Consider the following 15,266-nt stretch of genomic DNA (forward strand, 5'->3'; position numbering starts at 1 on the left):
AGCAGGAAAAGCACTGTGAAGACCTATTTTTAAATGTTTACTATTTTTCTTGACACAAAACAAGTGCCATTTTGGAGGGTGAAACATATTTGAAAACGCACCAAACTTTACTCAGAATTGTCGACTGTCAAAATGGGTGTGGCCAAACAGCTCTACAGCTCCCCCTACTGTGAAATAGGCAAAATGGTGAATCACAGAAAGATGAAAATTACTGTGTAGGTAGTTCTCCCCGAAGCACCAAAACAGTCTGTTGGAGGTATGCTCTAAACCCAACAGGAAGTCAGCCGTTTTGGTCCATTGGTGATTTTTGGACATTTTTGACTTTTTAAACATGTCAAACTTTAACAAACTCCTCCCAGGTATTTTGAGCTATCAGCATCATACTCGATTGAGGATTAAAAGCTATCAAAAACATGAGTTTTCGTGAATGTCAAAGAGAGGCAGGGGCAGGTCCTGATAGTTTGCCTTCTCTACAAAAATTTCAGAAACCTCTACATTTTATGTTCACCTCCTTTTATTCTGATGCAGCTGGTGCCAATGAGAAGATGAATGACAATTATCCCTTACACCGACCAAACTTAAGGTCTAAATGTTATATTAAATTGCTGAACATTTAAATTTAAGATTTAATTTGCAAGTTTACTGTGCAAAACTGTAAAGAATCACCTTCATAGTTTGATTGTTGTTACAACAGCTACAATCTGATTCTTTGAGTTTAATCTTAGTTTTTTAACTCTGTTCACAAATTCATCTCAGCAAATAATTAACTATTATCAATGATTGCTTTTAAGCGTGGCCAGTTAATCCTGGCCCCCTCTCCCAGATTACATTAAATCTGTATGGAAACGCTGTTACTGGTGGAGATGTTCTTAACAGGAAGAGGGGCCCCTAAATCAAATCTTTCTTAAGGCCCCATACAACCTTGGGCCGGCCCTGCACGACGAGTTAAAGCTGCTGCACAGTACAACTCTGCTGGATGTGAGAGTCAAACAGGAAGATTTCATTTAAGTGGCACTACTAGAGACAAGACATTGTGTAATATTTTACTTGACTCCTGATGGCGAAACCACAAACAACAACTTACTCTCCTGGATTCCTGTGAATGAAAAGGGGCGGAGCCTCACAGAGAAGGTAAGTCAGGTAGAAAAACAAACACTTAAAGTTGTTTAGACTCCATTTTGTCAGGACGGAGGAGAAAGAAAACCTAACTGCTTCAGGTGAGAGTTACTTCTTGTTTTTCTTTCAGAGTCTGCAACACTTTGGTTCACATGTTTACCTGAAGCTGATCACACTGCTCAGATACAACAACTGTTAAACCAATCAGAGTCCAGATCAGGCTCAAGTGTCAGTGTTTTGAATTGCAGTTCAGATCTTTGTAAGCTGGAGATCAGACTGATGAAGAAACTGCAGAAATCCAAACTGCAAGTTCAATAAAACACTCTGAACACATCTGCTATCACAAACTGAATCTGGTATAAATTATTTTTCACATCTTCTTTGAGGATTAACTTAAACCAGCAGACTGAGAATCAGAAAGTAAAAAACTTTCTACACCTGTTTAGACCTGCTTGTCTTGATCATGTGGTTGTGATCTGGCTGAGGACGGGACAGGTGTAAGGTTGAACGATTTTGGTTTTTACATTAGAACAGCAGTTAGACCAAGGTTCAGTTCAGGGCATGATTACAGGAGCAGGGCCGTTGCTAGCCATTCAGGGGCCCTGAGCATAAAAGCTTTGTGGTGCCCTCCTGTCTGAACAGAATGACCAATAATGCATTATTTTTCTTTGCATTTCAAACTATTTAAAGGTGGAGAATTAAAGCTAACTAAGTCAACAAATTATAAGAGGGATTAAGTGAGGAAATAAGTAAATATAATGAATTAAATGTAACAGTGGAAAGTGTAATATATAACTCATCTTTATAAACTGCTCTTGTGATTAGACTTCCTGTTTTTACATGTGTAAAACGGCAAAAAGGTCTGACTTTACAAAGGCATCTGATTCATAATCATAACAGATATTGTTTTCCTTGGGAAGATTCAGGAGGAGTTTATTAAAACCAGAAAATCTTCAAAGTTTGACAGACATTTTCACATCAAGTTAAACAATTATTTTAGATGGTCAAGCTTTAATAGTGCTGTTATAAGTAAATCAGTTTTTGAAGCAGAACAGATGTAACGTGGGATAATTTTTCATCTTTGTTGATTTATCATTTTTTTTATGTTTTTAATTTGTTCACAAATATTGTTGCTTCAGAAGTGAAAAAATGCACACATAATTTATTTGAATACATTATGATGAATTATAATGGTGCTTAGGAGCCTGTTTGTTTTGTCCTACATGCAGTTCATCATTTGCACGGCTAGAAGGACACAATGCAGCACCAGTATAATCTGACCACATATTTGTCTTAGTAAACAGCCAAAATATTACTACTTACAGGTAATTGACAAACAAATCTAAGGAAATGCAGGCAGAGATACTCTCTTCCCATCTTATGTGTGTAGATGTAAACACAGAAACCTCATTGTTTATGGTGAGAATGAAATCTGACCTTGGACCACACAGTTACCAGGTAAATGCTACAAGTTTGACCTAAACGTCTTCCCTTAGCCAGGTTTGCATTGCATTGTGGGATGCAGTGAACAAACTTAAAGACAATGATGGTTTCATGAAGCCTAACATGTAACTGGAAACACTTCTCAGATCATTTTACCTGAAGTTAAACCCAGAATGACACCAATGATTTAATCCTTTATGTTTTCACCAGTTCAGAACACAGTATCTACTTCCTGTGTTTACATTTGGGTCTCATGTCCATAGAATAACTAACCAATAAACAGACTGAATGTTTCACCTAGTTTGTAGTGAGAGGTGCAGATTTGCTTGGAGTGTCCTCTGAGTGAAATTAAACTGAGTTATAAGTTAATGAAATATCACTGATTCTGTCCACAGTAAACAAACTAAAGGTGTGGAAACTCCCTTAGATTCTGGTTCTACAACTAAACTTCCTCGCAAGGTCTGAACAAGTTCAATACAAAATGCAGACAAATCACAACAGATAAGCATAAATATTTCACACTAAGCTTCAAACTACACTCAGTGTGTTTCTGTTTTCCTCTCAGAGTGACCAAAGCCCAGAAGATGGAGGTTCATGTGGAGGAACAGGAGGATAACTCCAGCAGTTCAGCCAATGGGAACAGACCTGAATCCTCAGATGTAAAGTAAGACACCTCAAACACAAGTTGTATTTTCTTAACATTTTTTAATCCAAACTTGCATATGACAGGATGCACATGAGCTCTGAGCAATCTGACCGGTTTCCCCACATGTAATTTACTTTGTTTCCTTTTTGTTCCTGGATCAGGAGCAAACCTCCCCTAACTCTGGGTCTTGACCTTTCAGTGCTCCATAAAATCACTAGTGCACAACAGGGCCACCCTATAACAGTCTATCACATAAAGCTTAATCATTCTTGTGTTGTAAAACACTTGAAAATGTTAGCTGGTTTTTTTCTCTCCATTACAAATGTGATCTGAATGACATGACTGTGTTTCAGAAGTCAGAGCATCAAATGGAGAACAGAGTCTCCACAATCTGACAGTGTAGCTATGAAGAGTGAAGCGTCCATCGATAAACTTCTAGATTTCAGTGACCAACCTCGACCCTCCAACACAAAGTGAGAAAACCTGCCGCTTTATTTTTATCCTATTTATTTAATAGGATTCATAATTTTTCAACAGGTTTCATTTTCAGCTTTTATTTAGCCGGACTGAGGGAAACATTGGCCCTCAGTCCAGACTCTTAGGCTAGACCATTTAAGATTATAGCTTATAGTTTTATTATTGGTCAAATGTTACTATATGAGGTAAGAGCCTGTTTTCTATGTGTTTGATTTTCTAATATATTTCAGAAAATAATCAATTATCAGGGGTCACTTTAAAAATCAAGAAATGTAATTTAATTTAAACTAAGCGACGTGATCTGAACAAAGTGTTTGTGTTTCAGAGATCAGAGTCAGAGATCAGAGTCTCCACAGTCTGACTGTGTATCTATGAAGAGTGACGAGTCCATCTATGAACCTCTAAATTTCAGAGATCAACCTCGACCCTCCAACACAATGTGAGAAAACCTGCCGCTTTATTTTCCAAATCTTAAATTTATGTTCCTATATTTATCCATAAATAAAGTGCTGTGTTCACATATTTGATTAGAATAAGATGTCTGTTTTGGACATTTTTAGGAACATTATGTTACATTTTCACTGAGTGAACCTACCCGGTTGGTTTTCTGGACCATTTTTATCCTCCTCTTATTTTCACTGAACCAGAAAGTACCAAACCAGCACAGTGACCTGAAATCCACTCTTGAAAATAGTCAGTTTCAGCTGTGATAAGTTACAAACTTAACCTAAACTAATCTGGCAAGGAGCTTTTGATTCCTTAAAGAACCACTTATAAAACATCCTGAGGTCAGGTTTCACTAAACTCAATTTATTGGGACAATTAAAGAAAACAAAAACAGCTGAACTTCTCAAACGGCTCCACAACTTTTTAGTTTTATTTTTTGTCTTGTTATTCTAAAGCAGGAGTGTTGTTACTGTCTGTGAATTTAATTGACTTAAACAGCATGGTTTGTAACGCACAGTCCAAATACAAGTGACAAAAACAAGTTTCAGGCCTACATAGCCAAACAAAGATAATTTATTGTTAATCAGAAATTCTAATGATTTTAACATTTCTATGAAAATCATAGATTTTCTGTCAATTGTGACCTACAGTTAGCTGTTGTCCTTATCTAATCTTCTCCCGGTGTAACTGATATCTGAAATGATTCGGTTCTTCATCAGTAATGATGACAAGATGTTTTTTTTACAGAGTGAGGAAGATGAGTGTTTGTGTGGAGGAGCAGCTGCCTGCCCGTGCTTTATGTAGAGATGTTTTGAAGGATCCAGTTTCTACCAGCTGTGGGCACTGGTTCTGTACACAATGCAGTGCCTCACACTGGGACCAGTCGGTACCAGCGGGGCCATCCTCCTGTCCCCAGTGTGGAGAAAGGTCCAGAAGAAATGATGGACTGCAGAGAGACAGTCAAGGCAGCTCTATGCCAGGTAAGACCTGTTTAACTCCAGGAACAGAAAACTTTTGTCATGCAGCAGTAAGAGTTATAACCCTTGTGAAGGTTTATCAGAGTTAACTCCTAACAACACTGAATAAGAAAATATAAAAACAATAAAATCCCCTACTAGGGGATTGTGTTGAGATTAATAATTTGGTTTTCTATGGGTTGTTTGGTTTTTTATGCTGTTTTCCTTGGAGGCTGATGTTGTGTCTGGTACTGCACATAGGTACCACATAGGGAGGGGGCAGGGTTGTCCTTTGTTAAGCAGTCAAACCTCAAGCAGAACCCTCCATCTGGGTGGATCCATCATAAGCTTGAGAGTTGATGGCTCTGTGCAGTATTTTAGCAGAACTTGGGACTACTGTCTTCTGGACAGAGAGAGATCACCTCTGCATTCTGATGCAGTAGCTCCTCTACTTTGGTTGTTGAAGCCCTAAGAGGACCTATGGCCAATTTCACCACTGATGACTTGACTCTCCACAACTTATTTATTTCTTCTTAGACCTTGATCTTTTTCATATGTTTCAATTTTCTCATGTTACTTCTGCACATGCAGGGGAATCTCTGAAGATGTGGTGGGAAGTAAAAAGTGACACATGCAGAGAAAAATATTGAGAAAGACCCAACATAAAAGATCTGAACATGTTATTTAAACTATTATATGTTATTTCAACAAGTGTTTTTTATTTGTTCTGTTTTTTCAGTATATTTTGGTCTACATGATGTTTTAGAGGAACATAAGAACAGACTAAGGATGAGATGTCAATGTGTGACTGAAGGAAGTGATGAAACAGGAAGTAAAACCCCTTTCAAGAGGATCTTCACTGATCTATACATCACAGAGGGTCAGAGTGAAGAGGTTAATGCCCAACATGAGGTGGAGCAGCTGGAGAGAGCTTCCAAGACCCAGAACCTCCATGACTCTCCAATCAGGTGCCATGACATCTTTAAATCCTTCCCTGACCAACATGGGGCCATCAGAGTGGTTCTGACCAACGGCGTCGCTGGTGTTGGAAAAACCTTCTCAGTGCAGAAGTTCACTCTGGACTGGGCCGAGGGCTTGGAGAACCAGGATATCAGTGTGGTGGTTCTGCTGTCATTCAGGGAGCTGAACCTGATCAGAGATCAGCAGCACAGTCTTCTCTCGCTGCTCCATGTTTTCCATCCAACACTCCAGAAGCTCCCAGCAGAGCAGCTGGCTGTCTGCAAACTGCTCTTCATCTTTGATGGCCTGGATGAAAGCAGACTTTCACTGGACTTCAGCAGCAGGCAGCTGGTTTCTGACGTCACACAGACGTCATCAGTCAACGTTCTGCTGACAAACCTCATCAGGGGGAACCTGCTTCCCTCGGCTCTCATCTGGATAACTACCAGACCTGCAGCGGCCAATCAGATCCCTGCTTCATGTGTTTCCAGGGTAACAGAAGTACGAGGCTTCACCGACATGAGAACATGTTGACCTCAGAGCAGAGAGGAGAGCTGCCCAAGACCATGACTGACATGTACTCACACTTCCTGCTGGTCCAGACAAAGAGGAAGAAGAACAAGTACCATGGAGGACATGAGACAAGGCCACAGGAGCTGATGGAGGCTGACAGGGAAGTTCTCCTGAAGCTGGGGAGGCTAGCGTTGGAACATCTGGATAAGGGAAAATTTTTGTTTTACCAAGAAGACTTTGAGCAATGTGGCCTTGATGCCACAGAGGCCTCAGTGCATGTGGGACTTTGTACAGAGATCTTTAAACAAGAGAAAGGCATCCTTCAAAAACCAATTTACTGTTTCGTTCATCTGAGCATTCAAGAGTTTCTAGCTGCAGTTTACATGTTCAACTGTTTCACAAAGAAAAATACAGAGGTCCTGAACAAATTCCTGGGAAAAACATCCAGTGAATTATCTCTGGCAGACTTCATGAAAGAAGTTATAGAGAAGTCACTCAGAAGTGAAAATGGCCACCTGGACTTGTTTGTTCGCTTCCTCCATGGTCTCTCTGTGGAGTCCAACCGGAGACTACTGGGAGGTCTATTGAGTCAGACAGAGAACAGTCCAGAAACCATCCAGACAATCATCAAGAATCTGAATGAGATGAACACTGAGGATATCTCTTCAGACAGAAGTGTCAACATCTTTCATTGTCTGATGGAGATGAAGGACCTTTCAGTTTATCAGGAGATTCAAGAGTTTCTGAAGACTGAGAAAAGATCCAGGAAGAGACTGTCTGAGATCCATTGCTCTGCTCTGGCCTGGATGCTGCAGATGTCAGACGAGGTTCTGGATGAGGTGGACTTGTGGAAGTACAGAACATCAGAGGAGGGACGGCGGAGACTGATCCCAGCTGTGAGGAACTGCCGAAAGGCTCGGTGAGTCCAATGAGTTAGTTCCTAATAAACCTGCTCCCTTTTAATGGGTGGATGGATGTTAAATGCATTCTTTATTTTGCTTCTTTTAGTTAATTTGTTTCCTTGTAAACCACTTTTGTCCAATTTGTAAGGTTTAAATGTGATTTTATGCAGAAGGTGCCATTCTGGCATTGACAGCATTGTAAATTGAAACAAAAAAATAGATTTCCATTAAAAGTTTGGGGATCTATTTTGGTCATGTCAAACACACTAAAATAGCTTGAGATTAACCACGGATGTGATGTAATGTTTACCACATCACTGTTTGGTCAGCATGTTATTTAATTGTGTGTGTCTGTCAAATAGATGAACATATTTAATTTTAATCATTTTGTCTAATTACAGGTTAGTTAGATGTGGACTCTCAGATACTCACTGTGAAGTTTTGGCCTCAGCTCTGAAGTCCAATCCCTCCCATCTGACAGAACTGGAGCTGAGCGTTAACAACAACCTTAGCGACTCTGGACTGAAGCATCTGTGTGCTGGACTGGAGAGTCCAAACTGCAGGCTGCAGGCTCTGAGGTCAGCATACTAAAACTTTTGTTTTCTCCTGCTAAAGTATTTCATTTTGAAGTGTATTTGAATTGGAAAAGTAAATGTATTACCTAAAATGCACAAAGTAAGCAAGCATTTTTGCATGCTTAACTAAATATTCTTAGGCTACAAAACTGAAGTGATCCAGCAGCCACTGGATCATTTCTCAGAGGATGCGGCATCACAAATGCAACAAAGGTACAAAGGAACAATTATTCTAAAAAGGTATAATTATTTGTTTTTCAGTCATGCTTTTGTGTTACACTAATTTAGAGAAATGTAATTGTAGCCTCTGTTAATTCAAATAAATATCTTGGTACCACTTAAGTTCTACTCATAGCAACCATGAAAACGGATTCAATATCAATCAATCAATCAATCAAATTTCATTTGTATACCACATTTCAGCAGCAAGGTATTTCAAAGTGCTTTACATCATTAAAAATAAAAACACAGTCATGTAACATTGAATAAACAATCAAAAACATTACATTTCCCGCCGAGTCGAAGTTCTGCTCTTCAAATCAGCAGAAAAAAAACCTGCACCCCTTTTCAAACAACGGGGACTTCAGACTTAATAACACTAATGCCTTGATGTCACTTATTATTTATGTATGTTTTGAGACAAAGACCTAAGATGTCATAATATTTAATGTGCTTTATTTTAATTTTTAAATATGCCTCTCAGTATTTGTGATTCTTACATTCTGCCAAATTTGGCTGCACATTTACAATCTTATTCATATACATTTTCTCTAAACTGCCTCCTGTTGACTTTAACTTACATGTTTTCTTCTTATTCAGATTGTTTTATTGCAGGTTGTCAGAGATCAGCTGTGCTCGTCTGATCTCAGCTCTGAAGTCCAATCCCTCCCATCTGACAGAACTGGACCTTAGCAGGAACAAAGACCTGGGAGATGCTGGAGTTAAAGAGATCTGTGGTTTTCTGGAGAATTTGCTGTGCAAACTACAGACTCTGAGGTCAAACATTTCCTTTTTTTGGTTTTGTGATGAGAATGATATGATGTAAAAGTTGTGTTGAGATTAAGCTACATTAATATGAAAAAGCACATACTAATGGACTAATGGGCTAAAAAAAATCTTGAAATAAAAAACTGAATAATTTTTGTTGCACAACATGATATTGGACCTCTTCTGATGAAACTTTAAGAATTGATGAAAGTTGATGAAAAGCTTTGTTTATTTGACTGTTTTTGTCTCATTCTGTTGGTTTAATCATCTGTTTTATTCTTTATTCAGACTGATGGACTGCAGCTTGTCGGAGAGCAGCTGTTCTTCTTTGGTCTCAGCTTTGAAGTCAAACTCTTCTCATCTGACAGAGTTGGACCTGAGCTGGAACAAAGACCTGAAAGATGCTGGAGTGAAGGAGCTCTGTGACTTCCTACAGAGGCCTCTCTGCAGAATACAGACACTAAGGTAAGGCACCATCATTGGTTACTGTCTTTGGCTCAGGAGTTTGGGCTTCACCCTGTGACAGGTGGGCTGCCAGTTTGAACCCCTTATCAGACAGTCTGTAATGGCAGCTTTGCATCCATCCGTCTGCCCAGGGCAGCTGTTGTTTTCCATCACCAGCATGTGACTGTGTTGTCGCCTGTGATGCCTAATTAGAGGACACATCTTTAACTTATCCCTTTGGTCAGATCATTTTCAACCATCTAAAGCAGGGGTGTTAAACTCAGTTTCACCCAGGGCCACTTCAGCATATTGGCCCCCCTCAACGGGCCACATTGACGGTACAGATCAGGAGTGCATCCCTGCTAAAACACCCCAGACAAAAGGCTGACTTCCCTCATTCAGTTCTGTAGAGGCTTATAATGAGTCCAGGTGTGTTAGAGAAGGAATGCATCTAAAGCTGCAGATGGTAGCTCTGGAAAACTAGACTTGGACAGCCCCAGCATAAATGTATAAAAATACAATGTTAAAAATAAATTAAACACCACCTCATATTGTTAAATAACTGATTTTATGTATTGAAGTTTAAATATTACATTTGAGTTTCCATGGATGTAAAATTACTGCTCAGTTTAAAAATTACAATATTTAAATCAGTGTTTAAAGGTGAGCAAGCAAATAATAAAAACAAGTCACATGGGCAGACATTATAGACTTTATGCAAAGATTTAGTCTCAGAGGCAACTGAAACCAATTAATTAAAAAATCCTTTCTGAATATCATCTCATGGACTCTGAACTAAATGCGTCTTTCTGACCGGGAGCTGACAGCGTGTTGAAGAGTTATGGACCGGACGCTTTGGAGCGTCTGGTTAGGAAGCGCACTACAAACCTTTGGTTGAAATGTAGTTTGTAGTCAATTCGTGCTCAAAACCTATTTTAAGTTAATCATCGGCCTATAAAATGCTGGGGGGCCACATGTGGCCGGTGGGCCTTGAGTTTGACATGCATTACGCCATAGAACTGCCAATTGGTAATTAAAGTAAAGTAGCTTCGATTTCAAAGAAGCCGACTGGCAAATGAACCATCAGCAAAGAGGAAGGCTCTTATTGTCTCACTGCACCCCAAGAGATGCATAACATACAAAAACTGTTTCTGTCTGGTTTTGAACCAGAAACCTTTTGCGTGTAAAGCAAACGTGATAACCACTACACTACAGGAATTGAACTTCTCTGCGTTGTTTCAGTTTGAGGTCCCAAAGTTGATGATGTTAGATGCAACATGAAAATTTTAACTGAGGCTTGCACTCAGATGCCTGGATTCAGAGTACAGACCATGACACCACAGAACCTTGTTGGCCTTTAGTAAACACTTGTGATGAATAGAACATGCAAAAATCTGTTTCTGTCTGGTTTCGAACCAGAGACCCTTTGCATGTAAAGCAAATGCGATAACCACTACACTACAGAACCTCAGGCTCTTTGCAGTGTTCCTGGTAGATTATCCACATTTTGTTAGAGACTAACGTCAACGATGGGCATGGAACAATGTCAAATACTTACAGATCCTCTCAGAGAGCACAGTAACTTGGTGAACAAACTGTCAGACTTATACTTGTGCCTAATTTCACATTACAGCCCATAAACTAAGCCTTGGATCAAAAAATGTATTGAAGATGTCATTAGCAGAGACAAATGGTTCTACAGAGACTTGGCTAAATGGCTATAAAATAAAATCAATAATTACAAATAAAAGATGGTTCAAAAATAAAATTAACACATTAAAATAATAAATATGTCTGAAATACAATCAACACTTGAAAATTAAAAATGGTTCAAAAATAGAATCAACACTTCAAAATACAAAATCTCTGGAAAATAAAATATTATGTATGTTGTTTTGAAAAACATTAGAATATAAGCACTTTTATCAAATCTTCATTGTGGTAAGATCATGTAAGTTCTTCTTAAATCCATGGAAACTCAACAGTTTGTAAGGTAGGTGAATTAGCTCAGCAGGTTAGAGCACAGTGCTGGTAATGCTGAGGTCATCGGTTCAAACCCTGCATGGGGCAATTCATGTGTGTGAGGTCTTTCAGACAATCAACACTTCAAAATAAATAAGGGTTCAAAAATAAAATCAACACTTCAAAATAAAGGGTTCAAAAATAAAATCAACACTTCAAAATATAAAATGGTACAAAAATAAAATAAACACTTTACAATAAAAAATGGTTCAAATATAAAATCAACAGTTCAAAATGTATAATGGTGTCTGTTCAGTCCATAAAATAAGCCTGGGATCAAAAAATGTCATTAGCAGAGACAAATGGTTCTACAGAGACTTGGGTAAATGACTAACAAATAAAATCAATACTTACAAATGAACCTTTTGTTGAAAAATGACACGTTAAATTCAAGTCTCCATTACAGACCAGAGAAAACTAGAGTGTTAATCCATTTGAGGAGCCAGCAGTTTATCTTGAGGAAATAAATGACGACACAGAAGTGAATTAGACTGTAACTTGCGCAGTCCGCTGCTCAACCACTGCGGACGCGGCTCTGCCACGTCGAAGAATTAGAAACCGCTGGAAGTAACTCATCCAGCGGATTTAACAAATGGATCCTTCTGGGTTCACGTTACCCAGGAGAGCGGCGCTCTGGAGGAGCTGCAGACGTAACATCATCTGTCCGTTTGGGAGAAGCAAAACCACGCAAAAAAAAAAAAAAAAAAAAAAATCCTGGTAAAAGCTCACACCGGACGGCTCAGGGTAAAACACTCAGAGTTCAGTTGATCTGTTTGGATCAGACAGATCCAACTGACTGATGAATTAGCGCAGATTTTTCTGCAGATGGGAACCAGGAGGAAGTTGTTCAGACCCCAGCGGGTGAAGTGATGCTAATTTTAGTGAAGTCGCTTAATTTAATTTATTAAAAGTTATTGGGGTGGTTTTTGTCACTACGAGAAAAATGTAGATACATTTATCTGCTTAATTGGTGATGGGATCTGGATTCACGGTGAATATTAACTAAACCGCATAAAATGCGGCTAAATGGCCGATGTTAATATGATTGTAATTTCACAGATAAAAATAGTACATGACCAATTTTTTTTATGTTGTCGGTCAAGATAATGGATAACAAAAAAGTCTAGCGCCACCTGCCGCCCTGACACCAACTCACACATCTTCATTCACAGTCTTACTTGTAAATTGATTTTTCTTTTCTTGGACGTTTTGATGTTAGCTTGTCGATGTTTTATTCGCTGGGAAAACCAATAAGCAGTTTGAGGTAACTCTGCTGCTCTCTAGTGGCGAGAAGCAGTAATGTTGGCTGGTAATAATCGGAATGCATTGTGGGAGATGTAGTTTGTAGTCAATTTTGAATATTTTAAGTCAATTGTCGGCCTATAAAATGCTGGGGGGGCCACATAAAATGACATGGCGGGCCGCTTGTGGCCCGCGGGCCTTGAGTTTGACACATGTGATCTAAAGGTTCCATCACTTTTGTCCATCTCTGTTTCATCAGTTTTTGTTTTTTTAAGCAGTTTTGTTGATCTACTATTTTAAAAAGCGATATCTGGTTTTTGTTGGATAATTTTTAGTAAATTCTTATTTCATGTTACTTTTAAGTTATTTCAGTGTCAGTTTTGGGCTTTTTGGTAATTAACAGAAGGATACCAAAAATTTTGTCCACATGTGTATTTAATGGCATCATTGTTGCTGCTGTCAGCTCAGATGTTTTATCCTTTCTGCAGACTGATAGAGTGCAGTTTGACTGAGATCAGCTGTTCTTCTCTGGTCTCGGCTCTGAAGTCCAATCCGTCCCACCTGCAAGAGCTGGATCTTAGCAGGAACCAAGACCTGAAAGAGTCTGGTGTGAAGGAGCTAATTGGTTGTCTGGAGAGTCCGCTCTGCAGAATCAAGATTTTAAAGTATGATCCCGTATCTTAATTTTGTGCTGTGATTAATTTTATGGGAAATTGTGCTAAGATTAAACTGCAGAGGCTTGACTGGATCCCCCAGTAAAATCTATTTTATTCTTCTGTAATTAGGTTGAGTAGAACTTAATTTGCTTCTTTTAAAAGCTAATGTTTCTTAAGAAAGATGTATCATTTATATATATTATTTACATTTTACATTTCTATTTTTTCCTTTAAATGTATATTGACTATGTTTGAACATCGACTTTTCCTGTGGGAGAAAAAGGAACAGTCTGAGTCAGATCCTTATGTAAAAAATAGATTAAAAAAATCCCTCATATAATTTGTGTGGTCAATTCAAGTGAAAGCTGCCATTAAATATTCTACATCACCTCAGGTTTTATGGCTGCTGAATAATAATTGTATGACAATTTATATGTATTAATATGGATTTGTTATGTCCTCCGAAGCTAAATAGTTTCTCACCGTTTATCTTTCATGCAGGCTGGCTAACTGCCGTTTGACTGAGATCAGCTGTGATTCTCTGGTCTCGGCTCTGAAGTCCAACCCGTCCCATTTGACAGAACTTGACCTGAGCTACAACAACTTGGAAGATCCCAACGTTCAGCCGCTCCTAGAGCTCATGGAGAGTCCAGATTATGAACTTCAAACTCTGCAGTAAGTGCATGGCTCAAGTCATTCCAGGCTGCTGTTGGCAATATGACCTGAGCAAAGATCCAGTGTTTGTCTGTAATCCTGCAGCTTCACAGCAGCATGTATTCTTCATGAAGATGCAAAGACAACAATCAGACAAAAACATGTTGTTTTCTTTCATCAAAGTGTTGCAGCATCAAGACTGAACTCAGACTTTTTTTCTCACATTCGAACAATAAGGGATGAGTTTTAGCTGAGAGGCTCGTCTGGCTGCAGCCTGAGGATTAATGGCTATTATTTCAGAAACGATTACATTAACTAAGTAAATGGTCGTAGTCAAGTTTTTAGACAGTCTGTATTTCTGTTTCATCTAAATGTTTTATTAGCGACAGCCTCCATGTTTCTCAGCAGGCATTTCAAAAACAGTTTAACTTTAAGCTGAGCAACGTGTAATTCCAGTAAACATCAAAACTCTTTTTCATTGCAGGTGGAATTGATGGTTTTGCAAAGGAAAGAGCTGAAACCTGATGATCCATAAAGGCTGAAGCAGCAACAGTTTGAACAAACTGACTCATTCAGAGCTAATATGCATTTTGTTCTTTTATGCTTTCTGGTAAAAAGGGCAGAACTTCGACTCGGCGGGAAATTTAATGTTTTTAATTGTTTATTCAATGTTGCATGACTCTGTGTTTTTGCGTTTAATGATGTAAAGCACTTTGAAATGTCTTGCTGCTGAAATGTGCTATAAAATTTGATTTGATTTGATTTAGATTCAGTCCTGTTCTGTCTCAGTTGGTTATTATGCCTTAAGGATTTCTTTGCACAAACTGTTGAAGAACAACTTCAAATGTTAAAGGGAAGATCGTTATAGTCCCTGTTTCTACACCAATTGTTACCCTGTTTGGTTTCGAATGCTGTTACCCAGGTTTTATTTATCATTAAAAGTATAAGACTTGAATATGAATTAAAAATAAAACATTTTTGCTGTCAAAGTTTTACTGTAGGCCTTGTGTTTTCATAAGATGTTAGGATTGTTTCCTTATTGTACACTGGGCCGAGCAAATCAGTCCAAACACTTTATGAAGAAATATATCAGATATTCATGAATATCTTCACAGGCTGGTTGTTAACATGGCATCATGGCAGGACAGCTCAGTCATTTTAGAAAAATGTTTAACTCAGAAATTAAAGTTCATAAGATTGATTTAACAACTAGAAACTAGTTGTCA

At 38.6% G+C, this 15,266-nt stretch overlaps 1 protein-coding gene across 4 annotated transcripts; it reads left to right on the plus strand.

The window, feature by feature from the left end:
* The first annotated feature begins 1,115 nt into the window (after nucleotides 1–1,115).
* LOC106914280 (ribonuclease inhibitor-like) lies at nucleotides 1,116–15,029 on the plus strand. 4 transcript variants are annotated; one of them, XM_014980970.2, is made up of 13 exons: nucleotides 1,131–1,217; nucleotides 2,955–3,018; nucleotides 3,125–3,223; nucleotides 3,559–3,678; nucleotides 4,008–4,121; nucleotides 4,877–5,109; nucleotides 5,825–7,477; nucleotides 7,862–8,038; nucleotides 8,855–9,031; nucleotides 9,311–9,487; nucleotides 13,219–13,395; nucleotides 13,888–14,061; nucleotides 14,525–15,029. In XM_014980970.2, the coding sequence occupies exons 7-13, from the start codon at nucleotides 6,525–6,527 to the stop codon at nucleotides 14,532–14,534; spliced, it is 1,845 nt and encodes a 614-aa protein (XP_014836456.2). In that variant the 5' UTR covers nucleotides 1,131–1,217; nucleotides 2,955–3,018; nucleotides 3,125–3,223; nucleotides 3,559–3,678; nucleotides 4,008–4,121; nucleotides 4,877–5,109; nucleotides 5,825–6,524; the 3' UTR covers nucleotides 14,535–15,029. The 4 variants fall into 4 exon arrangements, with proteins under 4 accessions (XP_014836455.2, XP_087867701.1, XP_014836456.2 ...); XM_014980969.2 differs by lacking the exon at nucleotides 2,955–3,018 and having other exon boundaries at nucleotides 1,116–1,217; XM_088011575.1 differs by lacking the exon at nucleotides 14,525–15,029 and having other exon boundaries at nucleotides 1,129–1,217; nucleotides 13,888–14,065.
* The last annotated feature ends 237 nt before the right edge of the window (nucleotides 15,030–15,266 follow it).

This window comes from Poecilia mexicana, unplaced genomic scaffold, assembly GCF_051168715.1.
Source record: "Poecilia mexicana isolate PSO_F unplaced genomic scaffold, ASM5116871v1 scaffold_13, whole genome shotgun sequence".
NCBI lineage: Eukaryota > Metazoa > Chordata > Actinopteri > Cyprinodontiformes > Poeciliidae > Poecilia > Poecilia mexicana.